At 41.2% G+C, this 21,794-nt stretch overlaps 1 protein-coding gene across 6 annotated transcripts in view; it reads left to right on the forward strand.

The window, feature by feature from the left end:
• Positions 1-21,794, forward strand: part of LTBP1 (latent transforming growth factor beta binding protein 1) — a 363,058-nt gene that overhangs the window by 121,867 nt on the left and 219,397 nt on the right. For 5 of the 6 annotated variants that reach the window (XM_014600068.3, XM_014600069.3, XM_019500580.2 and 2 more), the window contains exon 5: positions 1,972-2,139. In XM_014600068.3, coding sequence (XP_014455554.2) covers positions 1,972-2,139 — 168 coding nt within the window. Of the gene's footprint in view, positions 1-1,785; positions 2,140-21,794 lie in introns of those variants that run through there. The other variant, XM_059716528.1, reaches the window with a different exon arrangement.

Genomic DNA, 21,794 nt, shown 5'->3' on the forward strand with positions numbered 1-21,794 from the left:
TTCCTAAATTATGCTACAGCTCAGGACTTTGCAACATTGCACAAAAATTCAGGAATACAATTAAAAGATGATTTAATCCACCTACACTGGCAAAGGTCAACTGCAAATTAACTAATTTGGAAAACCGGCCTGGGTCCCCCCCCATATAGCTATTTTTATAGTGTGGGCAGAACCAACTTTTGTGACTCAACTATCCATGTTTTTTTTAATTAAATCACTTCCTAAAGGAAAGATGTAGCAAAAGTGTCTTAAAATATTAAATAGAAGATGTTTGGGGCTTTTCTAGGAAAAGTTTTATTTTTTTCTTTAAGAATCTATCCAAAGAAAATATAAAAACACTATGTTATTTTTTTGTGAAGCTGTCTTTAGAACACTTAAATCTTTCTTTTGGCAGTCACAAGTTCACAAGCCTTTCCATTTCTGTTTGTTGGGAAGGTATATCAACAGTTCTTACATGAAATAGTTTGGCTTTCAACAATCAAAAGTGTGTTTTAAATGAATTTAAATAAATAGTATTATGTTGTTGATGATATCCTTCATGTAGATGTATGGGCTCTACTTTTTTTACTGTTTTTTAGGGTATGGTGGGAACAGCTGCCAGCAAAATAGATTGATGTCCCTGACTTCAGACAAAACAGTTGGCACAATTGTTTTCATTTATTCTGTGAGGAGCCAGAAATAATATACATGTATATTCTTTTGAAGTGGAAAGGTTTTCTTCATTTTTCTAAGCTTTACCCAAAAAATGTTTACTCACAGTATGTCTCATAAACTAAGTTGGACAACTTTTTAGTAATTTTTATTTCTTTTGCTACTGTGGAAGTATAAACATGAGATGTTCCATTTTGAGGAATCAGTATTGTTTTTGCATGACAAGTTGGTGACAAAAGTATGCATGACAAGTGTTCATAGATGCATCCCAGCATACTTACAAGTGCTAATATGCTTAGAAATAAAAGTAATATATTTACAAGTACACAATAGTAAACAATACAAACCATAAAAATACAGATTAAATTATTTCAAACTAGGATAAATGTTTCTTGTTTCTTTTGATAACTTTGAATTTTTAATGAAACGTTTGGCTTCAAATCCAGATGAGGGACCAAAAGCAATTATGGTGTAAAATCCACTTATATTATTTACATAAAGTATGAACTTGGCCTGAGCAGTTTAATTTAAAATTAGTGAATGCCCAGTTGCTGTTGTAAAATAATAAAATAGAAGTTATACACTAAACAAAAGAAAAAAAAATGCCTGTTTTCCTTGTTGCCTATAAGAACTCAAGTGTAGTAGTATTTTACTCTATTGATTTTTATTAGCCCTTTTCCCTGATTTAACCTTTAAGTAGTAAATAGTTGACAGCAAAAATTAATCTATAATATGTAAATCAATGTGCAGTAATAGTGCCAAGAAACTATGAAAAAATGGGTCCAGGCAGCTGCGTCACAGGGTTTGATCACTTCAGGCTGGGGTGCCAGGAGATTTGAGACAGATGTTTTCAGACATGCCGCATGCCTAAAACATTTCCAGGGGTCGAGCTACAAATAGTGACTTAATAAGTGCAGAAACAGGAAAAGTATGCAGGAGGACACAAGAGTTTATTCACCCCTAGGTGCACAGCCAGCCTCTTTACATTACATCTGTCTGTCAGGGTTGGCTATTTAAGCTGTCATGCCCTTGGTATTGCTCTTTGTCTGACTGTGAATAAAGTGCAGCATTGTGATTACTAATCCCACTCCAGTGACTTGACTTTAAATGTGGTTTTGGAGTGTATCCCGGAGTTCTGTTTGCTAGGCTTCCTACTCCTGTTTCAGAGACACCACTGGAGATCGATGAGAGAGAGCGCTGCAGGCTGCCCTCCTTCTGTAGACCTGTTGCTTTTTTTTCTTCTTTTTAACATCTGAAGGAAATCAATGGATACCAACATGTTCTGTTTATTTTTCTTTTTTTCTTTGCCTACACTTGCAGTGGGGAATCACACTGGGCGCATCAAGGTGGTCTTTACACCCAGCATCTGTAAAGTGACTTGTACCAAGGGCAATTGTCAGAACAACTGTGAGAAGGGAAATACCACCACCCTCATTAGTGAAAATGGTCACGCTGCTGACACTCTGACAGCCACTAACTTCCGAGTAGGTAAGTATCCTTAAATTTGTCCTTAGTTGTCCTCTCTGAACTAACAGGAAGATTTTTAGTTATGAATACCAGTTGTGTTTCTGTTACTTTTTGTTTGGAAAAGCTGTGCACAAGTAGCAACAACTGTGTGTCAAACAAGCTTTTGGTATCCCTCTGAAATGTTCTTGGCAATTCCTCTGATGCCTTAAAGAAAAATATAGCTCCAATTATAATCTGAAGTTTTTGCTGCAGGATTGCAGTATACTGGACTGTATAATAGCTTTTGGTGAAAAAAAATCATCGCACAAAGCTTGCCTTGAGAAATACAGAAAGAATGTCCAGATTCCAAGATAAGTTTGTTTCTTTTATTTATCTAAAACACACTAAATGAATATGAAATTTAGTTTGACTTAGTGAAATGATCCTGAAAAACACCATCTGAGAATTGCTGTAGTCTGCATTTCAACTGCAGAAATAAGAGGCCAGTTTACAACTCTTGCCCTGTTAGTGCTGTAAATGAAGCAGATTTTTATGTATCAAGTATCTTAACAGGAGATTGAAATTTTAGGAATTGAGTTAAAATTCAGACATATGGTAATTTCTCTGTCAGAAACAGTTATTTTACCATTAATGTCAGATTTTTTTTCACTTATTGAATAGAAGTATTTACAGTATTCTAGTCTGTAATCTAAAACTGTTAATTTATTTTGAAGCAACTCATTACTGATGAGAAAATGGATTTACATATTTTAACTGCACTAAATTGTATGAAGATGGTAGTAACTATTGAACAAGTATCATATTTCTGTAAACTGAGAGATGTGGATATGTACAGACAGGTATAGCATATGTATTTTAAACTCATTCCACAAAACCATTTTCTTGCTACTGTTTAGATAATATTTTTTAACTAAGCAACTTTTTTTTTTAGAAATTATTTTGCTAAAGTACACTCAAAGAACCATAGGTAGTAGAAGCATAATATCAAGCCGTGCTAATGCTGGCCAATGCCATGGTTTTTAAAGTGCATTTAATTTTAGTCCCTGTAGAAAATAATCTGTTCCAAATTCTTCTTTCATCCAGACAGAAGATATAAAATATAGAGCAGTCACTTAAAGAATCTGTTACTGGACTGTCAGGCTGGAAATCTAGGCATATTCACTGAGGGTACACTGTTTAATATAACTTACTTTTTCTTCAGGAAAAGAAAAAGTGTTGTAAAAGAGGATTGTAACACAAATTTAATTGTCACGTGTGGCTATTTTTAAGCATTTTTAAAAGGATTTTATGAGCGAATGCTAAATTAAATACTTTTTAATTAGCATTTCTTATGATGTGGAGTTTTATTAATTCCTGGCAATTGCCATGGTTAAACAAGCTTATTTTTATGTGCTTTGACCGACTGCCATGAAAGATATTTTTCCTTATTTGACCTAATTTTTGACAGAATGGATGAAACATTGAGGATGGGCAGTAACCTAGGTATTTGCTGTGTAAAGAGTTCTACAATCTGATCTCTTCACAAATATTTGAAAACTCAGGGGGAGAGAGAGAGAGAGAGAGAAAGAGAAAGGAAATCAACTTGTTAAAACATGTAACGTACCCTTCTTCCTGGCCTCAGGTCACATAGTTTTTGATTCAGCATGTAACAGACTTGTTAAAAATACTCAGCAAAAGCTGTACATGATAATATTCAGTGGAAAAAAAGAGGAGCATTATGTTTATAAATGCATATGGACAAGTGAGTTCATAAGTCTACATACCTACCCACCTACCTACATACGTACATACATACCTGTAAGTACCACAATACTTTTTCTGCTTTACGTAATTCTGTTATAGTTTTTACTTGAAACAAAAATCTCTCACTTATTCTAAGAAAATAAGAAGAATGATCTGAACAGTATTTTTAAGAATCTAGTTAACTTCAGTTACAACTATGAATATCCTATGAATTTTAACTGTTTTTTAAGTTTAAGACAGAACCAAACCACTGCACCTGTAGTTCCAGTCCCCTTAGCAGTCTCTAACTTTTAGGGACATCTTAACCAAATCAGGCAGGTGTTTAAAGCACATGCTGTTTTAATAGGTTGATACTGTTCTATTGCTCATCAGGTATCTGATATTAAGTTAGACCTGTCCTGATCAAGACATATTCCTAATGTTCAAACTATAGGTAATCTGAACTTTGACAGATCTCGTTTTTCATTTTGCTTTTGCTGTATTTTATTTGTGCTGCTGACTGAAAAGACCTGTTCTGATAATGTTTACTTGCTGCGTATTTTCACCATTTGCCATTTATAACGTGCAGTCATGGAACAGCATAGTTAGGCCAAGGAATATATGTTTTTAGGGGTTTTTAAACAGTTTTTTTTATAAGTTAGCAAGAAGCACCTACTCTACCTAATTATCATGCCCTGCTTAAACTCATGCTTATTCCTAATAATAGATATCTATTACAGGTAAAAAGTAGGAAAGACATTTTAGGCCTAGGCTAAGTGCAGTCATTATAATGATAGCAGTAAAAAATGCATTTTTGTACACAAGGGTAAGTTGTCTGATGGGAGCTTGAAATTAACAATTGAATTGTGGCATTTTGGATGCACTTTTATTGTTCGTAATGAACAAACTAAAGTTTAATATGTATTTTTCAACTTTATGCTTAAGAATTGCTGTACTGCAACAGACCAATGGTCCACCTAGCTGAGTATTCTGTCTTTGGCAGTGGCAAGTAGTAGATGCTTTAAAGGGAGAGTTTACCATGTTTTCTCACATAGTACATGCCCCTCAAATAAGACATGCACCTTTTTTGGGTGGCAGAATATAGAAGAAAAGGTTTTTCCAAAGTCGTGGCCTAGGGCTGGCTTTTTCATGGAGAGGCCATATTGCAAAATGGCAGTTAGCTTTTCTCAGCCGCTGACTGTGAAGGCCTTCACACTGGACGCCACCCCTTCTGCTTGTTTGTTGAGAGAGAGGCTGGCAGACATTTTGCAACACTGTGTCTTCATGCTTCTACCTCACTTTGTTTATATTCTGGTGAAGAAAATCAGCTCCCCCCCACTTAAGTCCCATACTTCAATTTTGAAAGTCTATTTTTTGGGGGAAATGTTCATGTGGTAAATAAGTAAACGTGGAAGGTAAAGGCATGGCTAGTGTAATCTGTCCCCTATCATGCCCTCCTTGGCATCAGCTGTGATTACTTTAGGGTTGTGAGGGAATACATCTCTGACTGTTCTATTTAATAGCTATCAGTGGACCTGATCTTCATGAATTTTTCTAATCCTTTTTTTAACCTGGTAATATTGTCTACCTCTACAAACTCCTCGGGCAATGTGCTGCAAGTTAATTACCTACAGGGCATGTCTACGCTTGCATTAATGCACTAGAATTATGATGCAATAAGTTTAGTACTGTGCGGGTCGGGAGCAGTCTGAGGCCCTCAGGGGTGCGCGGTGGGCTGCAGCCAGCAGCCCTGGCACGCGGGTCGGGGAGTGCAGGCCGGCAGACTAGAATTAGGCACGGACGCGTAGCGGTTGATTAAAGATTATTTTACTTACACCATAGATGGTCGTGGTGCAGGCAGGAAAACTTGCTTGAGTTGCAGTTACAGATAGGAAAGAAGAGCGGACAAGGGTTATAATGTCGCGAACTCTACCCCAATCTGGCTGAAGGCTCTAAAACCGCGAGCCCGTCATGTCAACCGAAGAAAACAACTCGGAGAAGAGCTCTGGATACACTCACACGAAGTTTGCTAGGCTCCGTGGAACTTGTGTGCAGGGAAGGGGTTCATCGAGGGATCATTCGGCAACAGGGAGAGGCCAGAGGTTGATCAGACCCCTATAGCCTTCTTAAGGTACACGCTGGATCCGTTAGGCTCCGCAGCGCTTAGAGTTCTTCACGAGACGTGAAGTCCTCCTCCTCCAGATGGTTGTGGAGTCCTCCAACTTGGGCGGAAACCGCTCAAGCCTCTTATACGGCTAGCAAGCCAATCGCTATCTGCCACGTGGGAATAATTTAGAACTGGCCAATAGTGGGACACAAATTTGCATGTGGGTGGCGGGAACTCCTTTGCACCGGGGCTTTCTCTTCGCAACTGAGAAATGCACCCTGCAAAGAAAGCTCCTCGTGGCGGGAAATAATTTAGCAGTGCTGAAGCGCGCACACACAAAATCACACCCTTGGGTTGTGACAAGTACCTGTAATAACAGGTACTAAACTTAATGCACTGTAATCAGTGCTACTGTGCAGTAGTGCCAGTGGACATCTTTTACGTGGGTTAGAGTGCTTCTGGAGGGGCTGGACGTGTTCAAGTCAGCAGGTCCAGATGCTCTCCACCCCAGGATCTTGAGGGAGCTAGCAGGGGTTATTGCTGGGCCCTTGGCACGGCTTTACGAACACTCGTGGTGTTCAGGCCAGGTGCCAGATGATTGGAAGATAGCCAATGTGGTCCCCATCTTTAAGAAAGGGAGGAGGGAGGACCCGGGCAACTATAGGCCTGTCAGTCTTACTTCATTCCTAGGGAAACTCTTTGAGAAGATCATCAAGGAGCACATCTGTGATGGTCTGTTATCGGGGATGATGCTCAGGGGCAACCAGCACGGTTTCATTAGGGGCAGGTCATGTCAGACCAACCTGATTGCCTTTTATGATCAGGTCACAAAAGCATTGGATGCAGGTGTCGCCATGGATGTAGTTTTTATGGACTTCAGCAAGGCCTTTGACACTGTCTCCCACCCCATCCTCATTAAAAAACTAGGCGACTGTGGCATCGATGCCTACATGATCCGATGGATTGCTAATTGGCTGAAGGGTTGTACTCAGAGGGTGGTGGTGGATGGGTCATATTCGACCTGGGGGGAAGTGGGCAGCGGAGTTCCCCAGGGCTCGGTCCTTGGGCCTGCACTGTTCAATTTCTTTATCAGCAATTTGGACAACGGGGTGAAAAGCAACCTGTTCAAATTTTCTGATGATACCAAAATGTGGGGTGAGGTGGGCATGCTAGTAGGGAGGGAAAGACTGAAGAAAGACCTGGATAGGTTGCAAGGGTGGGCTAACAAAAACAGGATGCGTTTCAATATGGACAAGTGCAGGGTGCTGCACTTGGGCAGTAGTAACTGGCAACACACTTATAAATGGGAAACTCGCTTCTTGAGAGCACGGAGGCAGAAAGGGATCTTGGAGTCATCATTAACTCCAAGATGAACATGGGCTGACAATGCGAGGTCACGGTCAGCAGGGCTAACCGGACCCTATCGTGTATCCACAGGTGCATCTCAAGTAGGGCCAAGGAGGTGATCCTCCCCCTGTACGCGACACTGGTCAGGCCACAGCTGGAGTACTGTGTCCAGTTCTGGTCACCCCACTTCAAGAGGGATGTGGACAACATTGAGAGGGTCCAGAGGAGGGCCACCTGCATGATCCGGGGACAGCAGGGCAGACCCTACAATGAGAGGCTACGGGACCTGAACCTGTTCAGCCTTCACAAGAGAAAGCTGAGGGGGGGGACCTTGTGACCATCTATAAACTCACTAGGGGGGACCAGAAGGGTTTGGGGGAGACCTTGTTTCCCCTAGCGCCCCCCGGGATGACAAAGAATAATGGCCACAAGTTGTTGGAGAGTAGGTTTATATTAGACATCCGTAAGAACTACTTCACAGTTAGGGCGGCTAGGATCTGGAACCAACTTCCAAGGGAAGTGGTGCTGGGTCCTACCCTGGGGGTATTTAAGAAGCGGCTCGATGCCTACCTGGCTGGGGTCACTTGAGGCCAGTTTCCCTCCTGCCCAGGCAGGGGGTTGGACTTGAAGATCTACAAGGTCCCTTCCGACCCTACTTCTACGATTCTATGATGCTAATGCTTAGTAGAGCGCATTAGCAGTGCTTTCACCATGATACGCTAATGCACAGTAGAATTAATCTACTCTGCCTCTAGCATCTCGAGGAGATGTTCCCACTGTGTAAAAAAGTGCTTCCTTTGTAAATTTTAAACCAGTTTCCTTTAAATTCTGTTCCCTAGAGAAGGTCCTTTTTTCTTCTACCCTATACTGATAGGGTATTCAGGAAAAGTGAAAGATTGTCTGTTGATGTGATATCCTGATATCTCATGCTCATGGCTCTCATAACCTCACTATCTCAGAGACATGCTGATCACTTTGAGGTTAATGATATCAGCACAGACCACAAAAACCTGTACATACTTACAACTACTGCAGTAATGATCAGATATTTCTATAACCTGTCATACCATATAAACAACCTGTATTCTTTACATAATGAAGATTACTGACTTTGGCTTTAATATTTATATGCCTATATTATTGAAAAGTAATACTGCATGAACAATTATACTTCATCATAGTTACTTTGTAGATTAGGATATGTTATTTGGAGAGTTTTAAAGTTTTCCTCCATTATGTAAAACCAGAAGCCCCAAGGAAGGAAAACATAAGCATGTTGCTCTAATTTTGCCATCTTTTAAGTTGGAAATAAGGTAAGGATTTGGGTTATATCTTTTAAAACACTGGTACTCAACCTCTGGCCCAAGGACTGAATCCAGCCCACAGGGCTATGTCATCTGGTTCATAGGGCTCCTTCATCAATTTCCAGATCCGTGAGGATCCCCATGAGCTGGATGTCACAGCCAGATCATGCTGGCAGAATAGGGTGATTCCATGGCCAGATGTAGTGCTCAGGGGTGCATTTGGCATGCAGGGTCACTCTGTGTCTGGATCCAGTGCACCCAAGAACCAACCAGCATGCTGGCCCCATGCTGGATCTGGCTCATGGGGTTCGGCCTGCAGACTAGCCCCATTTCACTTATCCAGTCTGCAGGGCCAGAAAATTGATCATCACTGTTTTAAAACAGAGGGCTATTAGGAGAGAAAATAATAGCTGATGTGAAGGATTGTTACTACTAAATTACAGATAAAAAGAAATGCTTCCAGACATGTACTGGTCAAGAATTTCTGTCATTGCTTAGATTAATGGTTAACATTTATTTTTATTAATGCAATAGTGGTCCCATAAAAGCACTATAGAAGACTTTGGTTAAAATGTGAATATGACTTGTAAGGAAGCCAATACATTTTTTAAGTATATATTTCATATGGGAAGAGATTCAGTAGTAGATAAAAAAAATCAATTGCAGTTAAGTTTCTTTTAAAAATCAGGGTGTATACAGAAGTTCAGGCACTGTTGGGGAGGCTCTAACTATGGCACTTTACACACAGTACCATGAGTTAGAATGCTATTGAACCCAACAGACCTTTGCCTTATGGGTGGGGAGTACTGCACCAGGACAGGCCAACAGGTGGGGATGTTCCAGCAGCCTCTCAGGACTGCCTCTCTTCCCCCCCCTTCCCCCCACCCCGAAGCAGCTGGCAATGGTCAGCAACAGCTGGGGGGAACATGGGGGACAATACCCTCCTGCTTTGTGGGCCTGGCCCAGAACTCCCCGTGACCACTGCAGAGGTAGCTGGGGGGAGGTGCTTGATGGGGGGATTCTGCCCGGGCCCCAGTTCTGGGTGTGGCAGCCTCTGCTGCTGTCAAGACATTCATATGGAGGGCAAGGGGGCACCCCCCACTGGAGAGGCCTGGCCAAGCTCTTCCCAAGACCCCAGCAGGGGTAGTTTGGGGTGGGGGGGCATGTGTGGCAAGGGAGGGCTCCTTTCTCTTACCCCCTGCATGAGTGTCTTGACGGCAACCAAGGCTGCCACATCCAGAGCAGGTAAGGAAGGGTAGAGTCCCCTCCCCAATGAGCATCCACCCCCAACTACCCTTGCTGGAGTCTTGGGGAGGAGCTGAGCCAGGTCTGTGTAGTGAGGAGGGCTCCTTCCACACCCACCCTCCCACATCCTCCCCACAACTGTGCAGGGATGAGAAAGAGGTTTCTTGTCTCCTCTCTGTGAAAGCCCCGGGGACAGGGCTGGGCCAGTGCTCTCCTGCACAAGCACCAGCCAAGCCCTGCAAAGCTGCATTGGATGAAGGCTGAGTTTCCCAAAATTAATCCTTGCCCAAAATTAATTATCACCCTGAAATTAACCCTTAAGTGCTTTGCCCTACATCAGACAAGGGTTAAATGTCCATGTGATTGGCCATTTTAAAAGCACTCTGCAGCTATGAAGGTTTATGTTACGGCTCTAGAGGGCTTTTGGGGGTCTCGTCGCACAAAAAATATAACTTCTGTACACACCCTCAGTGTAGGCATAAGAGGTTTCATCAATCAGAGGCAGGTTCCTCAAGCGAATTTTTTTCTTTTACTTGTCTTGCTTCCATTTGCTTTGTAATAAAGTGCCTAAATTTGCTTTTATTGCTCCATGTTATAGATGTAATCCCAGACCATTCAACAGATACTGTAAAGCTATGATAACTGAGGAAATGGTTCCACATAGTTTGGTTAATGCTGATACATAAATAGCCCAAACTGTCAGGCGTATATTTTAAATAATAGTGCAGGGAAAAGTCTAAAGACATAAAAAGAGTTGTGTGCCAAAAGAGGCCTATTAAAAAGAAGCAGAAAGTCAGACAAACAGCTTGTCTCCATTTGGAGAGAATTGGGTGAACTTAAAAAGTGTTCTGGCATCTTGTGCCAGACACATATTAATTTTTTTACCTATTATAATTGCTTTTTTATTCACTTTGCCACTCTGTTACAGTAGATCCAGTGACAATGCCAAATGTGTAACGTGCTTTCTAAAGTACTTTCTTCTTCTCCATTCTCCTCGTCCAAGTCATCAGTGACTTGGACGAGGGAGTGAAATGTACTCTGTCCAAGTTTGCAGATGACACAAAGCTATGGGGAGATGTGGACACGCCGGAGGGCAGGGAACAGCTGCAAGCAGATCTGGACAGGTTGGACAAGTGGGCAGAAAACAACAGAATGCAGTTCAACAAGGAGAAATGCAAAGTGCTGCACCTAGGGAGGAAAAATGTCCAGCACACCTACAGCCTAGGGAATGACCTGATGGGTGGCACGGAAGTGGAAAGGGATCTTGGAGTCCTAGTGGACTCCATGATGAACATGAGTCTGCAGTGTGATGAAGCCATCAGAAAAGCCAATGGCACTTTATCGTGCATCAGCAGATGCATGACGAATAGATCCAAGGAGGTGATACTTCCCCTCTATCGGGCGCTGGTCAGACCACAGTTGGAGTACTGCGTGCAATTCTGGGCGCCGCAATTCAAGAGGGATGCGGATAACCTGGAGAGAGTCCAGAGAAGGGCCACTCGTATGGTTAGGGGCCTACAAACCAAGCCCTACGAGGAGAGACTAGAGAAACTGGATCTTTTCAGCCTCCGCAAGAGAAGGTTGAGAGGCGACCTTGTGGCCGCCTATAAGTTCATCACGGGGGCACAGAAGGGAATTGGTGAGTATTTATTCACCAAGGCGCCCCTGGAGGTTACAAGAAATAATGGCCACAAGCTAGCAGAGAGCAGATTTAGATTGGACATTAGGAAGAACTTCTTCACAGTTCGAGTGGCCAGGGTCTGGAACGGGCTCCCAAGGGAGGTGGTGCTCTCCCCTACGCTGGGGGTCTTCAAGAGGAGGTTAGATGAGCATCTAGCTGGGGTCATCTAGACCCAGCACTCTTTCCTGCTTATGCAGGGGGTCGGACTCAATGATCTATTGAGGTCCCTTCCGACCCTAACATCTATGAATCTATGAATTACTCATTGGTTTTCAGTTTTGTATAAGTGGTGCAATTTATCCATGGGCGTAAGATCCATGAAAGGCCGAGGTGTAACTTACATCCCAGTAAAATAGTTTCTCTGTAGAGCAGAGGTGGTCAGTGTGTGGCATGCATGCTACAAGTGGCACAGGCAGTCCCTTTGTGTCTTATAAGGTAGGAAGGGGTAGGACAGGCTGATGGGTCAGGGGGCAGAAAACAGAACAGCAGATCAGGCAGGGGAAGGGGACTGGAGTGGCACTTTGGGAGCAAGTGGGGCTAATTTTTGGCATGTCTGTCAGAAAGGTTGGCCCCCACTGCTCTAAGATGTCAAGTGGTTCTTCACTGGAAAGTCTTATGCATATACTCGGCATGAATGTGAATTTCACCGACCCTGCCTAATAATAAGCATGTGAAAACAAGGAGTGAAACTGAAATGATCAAACCTCATTTGAAAGAAAAATTCATAGAGAGATTTTTAGCAATATAACTAAGGGAAAAGTTGCTTTCTTTTATACCTTTTATTATATATATATTTTAATTATTTTCAAGTTCATGATGTTTCTTCATATGTAATCTGTAAGGAGGCTGTTTTTGGAATAATTATTTAGCTCAGACATTCAGTTATTTCTCATCTTTCTCTAGTAATATATCTTCTGTGTGTATTAGCAAACTTATATTCTGAAGTATTGCTGTGTTTGAGTGTAGAACTTGCTATTTTTTTCCCTCTTGCTGTGCTGGTTGGAGAGGATAATGATATAAGTGCCTTTTGTTTGTTCCAGATTTATTAATAATTTATTAGGTCCACCTTTTTGTTTTGAGCGTATGTGGTAGGTATTAAAAGCATATGATAAACTAGTAATGGATGCAAAGAACCTTAACTTCCAATTACTAGTGAAAAGAAAAGGTTGTGGCAGGCTGAAGTTTTGCACCTGACATAGAGATTTTTTCTCAAATATCACTTGCTTCCTCTTACATGATAAACTTGCAAGGTGAAATCCTCAGTTTACCAAAAAAAGCATAGCTCTGAGCAGGTGCACTGTTTTATACCACTTAAAGGATCTATACCCTTATTGTTAAGATTCGGTCCTATTAAATGGCCTTCTTTGCAGTATGCTGACTAAAGAAATCATAATTTCAGAGCCATATATGGTAACAGATACGATTCTGCTGTTCTGGCTGCAATTATCATTTCCCTTCCGTCAAACTTTATTGTATTATGTTCTGTTGGCTACCAGATGAACTGTTTTTTTTTTTCTTTTTACCTAGGAGATGCTTAAAATTTTAGAATTCTTAGATAAATTATTTAAAAGATTAACTTTTAAATATACTACAGCAGTGATTAAACAAGTGTAGTATGCCTGTCAGAGTCTGTCTGAGAGAATGGATGAGGACACTGGAGTTTATTTCCTATTTCAGATAGTAATTTGAAATTTAATCTGCACAGATAATGACCATTCTTGAAGTATTTAGTCATGCAGCAATACTCTAATAGCGGTAGTGAAGCCAGAGCCAAACACTAGTTTTCCTGAGACATCAGATTAAGGAGATAAACTGGAAATGAACACTAGTAATTGTAGAACTATAGTAGTTACTTGAATACAAGATAAGGTTTTTTTCCCCCCAGTAGGCCTGGGGAAAAAAGACCCTCATAATTGCATACAAGGAAATTTCACTAAATACATTGCCTATCATTAAACTACTGCCAAAAACAGCATGTGTTCAGCAATGGAAACTAAGTATGAAATTGATTAAATGCAGCCAACACTGAGCATGACTATAAAACACATGGACCACATTGGGTAAACAAGCTGAGGGAACCTACTATAAGAATAGGCTAGTTTAGCCCATCTGAATAAGACACATGGTAGTGCCCATTAAGCACAATCCCCCTCACTGCTGACTGTCAAGTCATGGTGAGCCATAACATTGTATAAAGTTCACCCCGAATCCCTCTGTCGCAGGGATGGCAGCCAGGCTGAGTTCCCTTCCCAAGCTCAATCAAAAGGTTGAAACAGTGTTGAAACAGTGAAACCGTTTCAACAAAACAGAACGGAACAGTGTTTTTGAAGCAAAACAAAACATGAAATGAAACACTTGTCTATGGAAACATTGAAACTGATGTCAAAGTGGAACACTGCTGTTTTGCACAGCCCCAATAGACAAGGCTTGAGTAATGTCTTTTCACCCCCTGCTCAACTTTAGGACTCTAGCCTATCACAATAGAGACAAAAGGCCATTTGCTCTTACTCACCAAATTGTATGTTATACAGTATATTGTTTTTGGTTGTGTGCTCATAGTGGATATTGCACAAGATCCATACCTGCAGTCATTTAGAAATCACACAGTGTGTTTTCCCCAATCTTAAAAGAAAACAAAAAGCTAAATATGTATGCAATATTTTATTTTATTGTATAGGCTTTAACTTTTATGTATTCATGTATTTTCAGTTTGTTCAGGTATGCTTACTGGAAGAAAGAATCATGAGCATATTTATTTGGATGATTACAACACTACATATTTAAATAAATATACAGCTGTGTACAGCTATAATTTTGTTATTGTTAAACCAAAATGTCTTCGCATATACTTCACTGAAGCTCAAGTATATGCCAACTTCTTATTTAAAAAAGAAAAAAAATCAAACCTGCTGTTGTGTTATCCAAGTTTAAAAAAGAGTCTGATAAATTTCTTAACTGGTAGGAACACACCTTTTATCATAGCTGCATGTCTCATATAGCCAAATGGATTTGTATCAAACATTTACTTTTGGCTTGAAGACGATATTGAGAAAACAAGCCGCTATCAGGGCTCTAACAACTACAGCCTTCTCTGATTCCATATTTCCACTTTTTATTTTGTTTATCCTATTTAAAATGATTTTGTGATTACCTTCCATACATTTTAATCCATATAGACTCTCCCCAACTATTATAAGCAGTTATTGTTGTTACATTTCAATATTACTGTTAGCAGAGAGAGGTAGTTAGTTAGCCCTGTTATCTAAGATCAGACAGGAGGCAGTGTAGAGTTGCACCTTATAGACCAACTAAATCAGAGATGCATAAGCTTTTGAAAGCAACAGTTTAGCATTGTTTACAAAAGCCTGTGTCCCTCTAATTTAGTTAGTCTATAAGGTGCAACCAGTATCACTATTTTCAAGAGTTCTGTGTTTGTACAATGGACATGGGAAACTCTGAATGGTACTACTATATCACTTTTGCAATTTCAGTGTTACCTTTTATTTTTTAACTTTTTTTAAAAAGAAATTTCCCACAATGCTGCATTTTTTAAGCATTAAACATTGAACAATGAAAAGATCTTACTCCATGAGCTTCTGGATAAAATCTGGACTATTAAAATCAATGGTGTTTTTACCCTTGATCTCAAGAGGCCAAAATTATTTCTACAACGCTTGGGCAAATGTTATATGAAAATAACAAGATTAAGGAGGAATATAATTGTGTTCTTTTATGCTGGAAAAATTCACCTTTTCCTTTGAAAATTTCCATACCAGCTTTCAAAGGACAGCTTCCATGCCTGATGGGGAAGAATCAAGTGAACCTGAAACTTTTTGTTTTGCTGGATTTTTTTCTGATCAGAACTGAAAAATAATCCTGGAAATATAAACCATTGATTTGATATGGCTTTCTGGCTGCCTTTTTGTTTATAGCTAAATAAATCTTAGCACATAGGCATTTTATTAGGGATAAAGTAAAACATTGGTAAACAAGTCACTAATCTTATACCTTCCTTTTAAGAAATCAGATTAAGACATTTCTGAAGTCTAACAAAGTCCCAGCTGCAATTCAGTCTTGGTTTTGAGTAGTTACCTTATCACCACCAATTTAAACAGATTTGTATCTTGTTTATATTGCACTGAACTTGCCTCAACTTTTATGTGTTGTCAGTACTAAACCTTGACATTTTTTAACCTTTTTATAGACCCTTTACAAATTCCTGAGAATTGCCAGTTTAAGAATAGAAGCATGTGGATTTCAGTTATGGACGAGTGGCATGGGGTCAGCCTGCAGCTGGATGAATGGTGTGGGGCCATGTCATTTGGCTCTTGGCTTCTCATCTGTCTGGTATTTGGTGTCAGTGGAGCAGTGGCAGTGTTAATGCTGCTGCCATTCTTCCTACCAGAATATTTCTGGACCACTGGGGAGCCTTGTGGGCCCCACATCATTTATCTGGCCTACAGGCTGGCCTCATGCCAGGCAACCCACCCATGGGGTCAGATGAGTTGGGCACCACCATATTATATTGTTATATTCTGAGCTGCTGAGCATAATCCCATTGTGGATGTGTATATTTTCAGTAAACTTCTGATTTTTATTTCTAAGCATGATACATTTTCCCTTCTCAATCCATCAGCAATAATCAGGCATAATTTGGAAGTCTTGTGACATGGGCAAATGCTGCTGGGGAGTGGGGGTGGGGGGGGAGGGGAGGGGAGGGGAGCTGCTGAATACCAAAGGGGAAGGAATGCCAAAAAGGTGGAGGCAGGAGTCTTAACTGCCCTGGGGACTGCTCTGTGAGTATAGGCTGCTGTCATGCTGTGGTCTGGCTGCTACATTAATTGCTGCTACAGTAATTGTGGAGCCCATGCATGCAGATGCTGCTTTAACAGATGCAGTATGGTGCTCTTGTTCAGGGAAAGGGGTCATTCTGGTGGCCCCACTAAGTTGGTTTCCAGGGCTGGTGCTCTGCTCAGCTCCCCAATACTGGATTGTAATGGGTGGTCCTCTGAAAACTTCCAAATTTTTCCCAGCATGACATAGTCTGGGAAATTTCAGATCTCTTCCATTCTATTGCTTGTGGCTTGGAAACAGCCCAGGATAATCTACTTTAGGGACCCTCCTTTGTTTGTTAACAGAGATCTATTCTGAACTGCCTAGTCCCAATGAATTATTCGTTCAGACTTTCTTAAACAAATGTGGGTAAACAAAAGTATTACTCTTTTTTAATTTAAAGCATAATACAAAGGTATTACGTACTGCCATTGGAGGGCAGTTTCCTAACACTCTGGATGCTGATAGGATCCAGGGACATTATTTTGTAATGAGAACATGACCGTGAAGTTAGGTAATTGCTTCTTAAACTATTTCAGGATATTAATCACTTAGTATTGAAGAACTACACTGATTTTAAACTGCCCAGGATTACAAAATTTATATTCTATTCCTTTTATAAACTTTCAGGCACAAGAATATCATCCAGTAGGAAAGTGTTGCAATGGCAGGGGACAGGTTGCATTAGGTGTGTAAATACTGCCATTGTTGGCACTGGATTTATGACCCAGATACCTTGTTGTGGGCAGACCCAAACCCTCAGACTGACCACAACCTCTCCGTTCAATAATAGGCAAATGTTATTGATGCACAGTGATAATAGATTAAATATCTATTATAACTAGATAAAAACAATTCTATAGCTACTAGTCCTAGAACCGTCACAGGGTCAAGGTATGTCTAGTCAGTACGTGAGCTTCACCCTGAGGTTCTTTCTTGAATGTCAGATGTCAGCAGCCTGGAGATCAAAGACCAAACCCATCCCCTTCCCTGCCCCAGTGGGGTGAATAAGACAGGCTGGTGGTGTACCCTCTATCCATGATTGCCTTGGGTTCCCCCCTCAAGGACCCTTTGCTGCTCTGAAATCCCTCCTTTTGTATTCTTTCTCCCCTCTGATGACTCTTTATCTTTGGGAATGATTGATTGTTCTCTCTGTAGTTGTTATACTGTACACATTCTATCCTGCCAGCATATTCATTTGTTTCACAAACACATCACATGCACACATCCTAATTTGGTTGTTTCCTGGGCCTCCTAATTTGGTCTGCCACCAAAACCAGAAATCCCAAGGGCTGTGCAGTTGGCACTGTGACCTAATGCCACCTTATCTCATGTTATGGAACAGTGTGATGCATGTCTTCAATTTCCCAGCCTGTGTGTCTGCTTGCTGCTTGCCTGTGTCAGACACAGCAGGCCCTGAAGGAAACTTTGTCACAAACAGGCTTTTAGAAATCAATTAACCCTTGTCATTGCCATGAACCATTGTTCTCATGCATATCTACTTTACCTACAAGCCAGTTCCCAAAAGCAAACCTCTAAATACCTTTTTCTAGCCATCAGCTACAAGCTCCCAGATCATGATATAATTTATAGTTGTGTTATTGAATAACTGAATAACCAGGATGGAATACTTCTGCCCACCTGACTGTATCAACTTATATGGACCCAGATTCTGGGAGGCAAAGGGTACTGGGTTCATACAATCAACTGATGTCAAATTATGGAAAAGCAGCTGCAGTCATGCATGTATAGCAAGTATGTGCATATACTAGTAAAAGTGTTTGCTATTGGATTGACTGGGTTCTCATTTTTATTCTTGTTTTCAGTATTGATAAACAGAATTATTAGCATTCATAAGTATGTATTAATGAATGTGTTTGAGGGTGGGTGTGTATGCATGTGTGCATGCACAAGTGCACTATTTATGGTAGAAAATGCTGTGCACCGGTTTGGGTGATAACGTATGAAGAGCTGTACCTGTTAGTGTTGTTAATTAAGAACTAACATCTAAGGCCAGGTACAGACATGACACTTTTACTGGTATAAGTGATGGGAAACCGGTCTGTACCTATAACAGAACAGAAGTTTGGCACACACACAGGCCAGTTTAAAATGGTGGAACCCAGTCTAAGGTTTGCGCTTCCCCCCTCCCCTCCCCCCCCACCACAGGGTGAATGTGAGTACTGTTTGCTACCCATCTAAACTATGCCACCTACAGAAAACTGTGTATTTAAATTGATGCCACCTTGGGCTTTTTGAATGTCTGTGCCTGGCTGTGCAGTTTAAAAGGTCTAGAAGCAAGCACCTTACATACTTGAGAAGTAGGAGGGAGATTCCCAGCTTTGCATTAGTGCAGCAATTCAAGGCCTGATTCTCCTCTAATATATCCTGGTATGTGATAGGGTTAACTCCCCTGAAATTAAAAGCATTGCAGTCAATGTAAAACAAGTGTGATCAAAACAAGAATAAAGAAGCATTTTGTTGGCAATTGCTTCCTCCAATCAAATTCTCTTTCCCAAGAAAAAATTACAGTTGTTTGAAGCTACTTTAGAATTTTAGAAGTTGACTTAACAAAGATGAATTAGTGCATGAATGGGCAACCTGCAGCACAGGTGCCAGGTAGTCTCTATGTGTGGCATGGAGCAGAATTGGGGAAGGTATGGGCAGCACAGTGGCAGACTGGGCAAGAAGCAGAAAACAAAGCAGCAGATCAGGCAGTGAGCAGAAGGAAAAAAAAAAAAAGAAAGCAGAATACCAGATTAGGCAGGGGAACGGAGGGCAGGGAGCAGAAAGCAGAACAGCACATTGCATAGAGGGAGGAGATTAGAGTGGTCCCCAGTGGGGGTGTGAAGCTAATTTGTGGCACGTCTGCCAAAACCATTGGCCCCCAACTGGATTAGTGGATATAGTACATACGGTATAGCTAGACGTCTACAATAAATGTTTCCACAGTTTATCAAATGAGTATCACTACTACATAAAATAAATTTATACCAAACTATGCATTTTATAAATAAGTATTACTATCCTTTATCTTTAAAGTAAGCTGAATCTTGGTGACTTTGGTTTTGCTCCTACTGGTGAAGAATTTTTTTTGATTGACACAATACAGGAACCAAGGTCACCATATTAAAGAGACCTGGATTGATATAGAGATCAGTCCTGAGATACAGAACCATTCTGCTTCTAGGTTACCAATCTGATTCAAGTTCTACATTGGTCATGTTATCTGATGGTCATTATCCTCTGTGAGACAATTTAGTGCTGGTTTGATATAGTTCCAAGGTGACAGATGTCCAGTTGACATTAATTGATAGTCTCAACAAAGAGGCCTCTAATTTTAACCAGCCTGATCTAGGTTGGGTACAGACAGTCAAAAAGCCCAGAGGTGGAATTGATTCTGTCTTTGCAGGTTAGTCTAAACTGCACAGATTAAATTGAAACAGAAGTGAACAGACATTGGCCTTTGATTCAAGAAATGCAGCCACATGCCTGCAGTGGCTTAGGCTAGAAGCCAGTGGGTGCTAGAGCGTGGCTCTCTGGCTGTATGTTCACTTCCATTTCTTGCTGCCCATGAGGTCTCTTGGATTTGCAGAATTGGTCTCCCAGAATTACAGCATCAGGACTCTGCAGCATTGCTTATCACTTCCTCTTCCTGCTTCCAGGTGCCCCTGGGATTTGTAATCCACAGTTGCAGCCAGCAGTAAGTATGAGTGGGGGAAGGGGTGTTTAACCCCCCTCCCTGGCCCCAGACCCCAGCCAGGGTTTGCCTGCTCCCCCCGCCCCCATAGACTGGGCTGCATCCCCAGCCAGGCTTACCTCCCTCCCCACCTTGTCAGCCAGCTCTCACTGCTCCAGCTAGGGAGCAGAGGGAGGGGGGAAGCCCTGCGCTCTGGAGCAAACAGCACAGCTGAGCCCAGGGCTGGAAAGCATGCTGGGATGCTGGGGGACTGTGATTTAACTTGAACCAGGAAGGAGCCTGAGACAGAAGTTTTATAAACTGGTTTGACCCAAGTCAGTTAAGTCTGATACCACATTCAACCAGGTTTATCTTAAACCATTTTCAGTTATTTTGAAGCTGGTTTATGTGCACTGAGCTTCTGTTCCATTACAGGTTTAAACCAGTTTCTGATCACTTAAACCGGTGTATGTGTAACTTCTGTCCCTAGCCCTAAAGGCATCTTTTTACCAACACTAAATTTACTTTAAATGTTAAAGCAAGGGAAAGAAGTCTTTACCCATGAACCAAATGACCTGTTTTCAACAATGCTTACTAACACTAATAGCTGTAAGAGACTAGTTTATATTATTTTTCTTAATCCAAATGGGGTGGGGAAATGTTATGGGTCTCATTTATACATCTCCATTTCATACTATAAACAAACCGAATCTTCTAACTAGTGGTTGGTACTGATAGTCCTAAAAATGAAAGCAAACAATGTATTATGTGCAAATAACTTAAAATGTGCTTATTTTCTTAAGACTTTGCATCATTCACATTTGGAGTCTCTAAAGTAACTTTTGTACTTTTCCAGAAAATTATATTTTAATTGGATTCAATATTGTCTATCAACTGACTTGTTATGTAACAGGGTAAGATTTACTAGTCTATAATTATCTGTATCAACTTTTGCTGCCTTTTGAAAAAAAAAAAAGCACATAATATATGCTATCTGCTAATCCTCCAGTACAGTAGCTTATTGTAACAAAAGGTTGCATTTTTTGTTGAAAAAACTGCTGCTTCATCCTTAAGATCCCTCCAAATTATTGAAAGTACCACTTGGTCCTTGTTTCTCACTGTTCTTTTTTTTTTTTTTTTAATTGTTCCAGCATCTTTTCATTTAACACTTTAATTCTTGGCCATGCTTGATCTTGCTTTATCTGAAAAGGGCAGGTCTGTGATAAATTTAGACCCATGCAGAGTAATTATTTAGCTCCTTCTCATTGTCTTGATTTTCTGTTAGAGGCTTCCTATTTCTTATAAAGTTTGAAAAAATAACAGTTCTCTGTTTTTTTGATCTCCAAATTCCATCTTTGTCCCCCTAATTTTCTTCTTACACATTAGGTGACACAATTTACTCTTCTTTGTATTGGCTTCAGTAACATTAGATTTCCATATCTGTCAAGAATAATTTCTTGAACCTTGCCCTTAGCCAGGGGCGAAGTGTAAGAGGTGCAGACAGGTGCGTGTACACCCCCTGCAAAACGGCTCTAACATGGTGGCCAGGGGTGGTCCATGATCGCCCTTGGCCACCGCCGACACTGCAGGTGGTGCCTGTGGGTGGTTGCTGACCCCAGGTTGGTGCTCGCCACCTTCCCCGCCCCCGACAGTACTGGCAGCATCTGCAGGAGCTCCCTGCCGCTGGGCTCCCGCTGCCACTGCCGTGCTCCCACCACCGCAGGCGCAGTTGTGCCCCCTCAGTCGCTGGGGGCACAT

This window comes from Alligator mississippiensis, chromosome 1 (assembly GCF_030867095.1).
Source record: "Alligator mississippiensis isolate rAllMis1 chromosome 1, rAllMis1, whole genome shotgun sequence".
In the NCBI taxonomy this organism is placed as follows: Eukaryota; Metazoa; Chordata; order Crocodylia; family Alligatoridae; genus Alligator; species Alligator mississippiensis.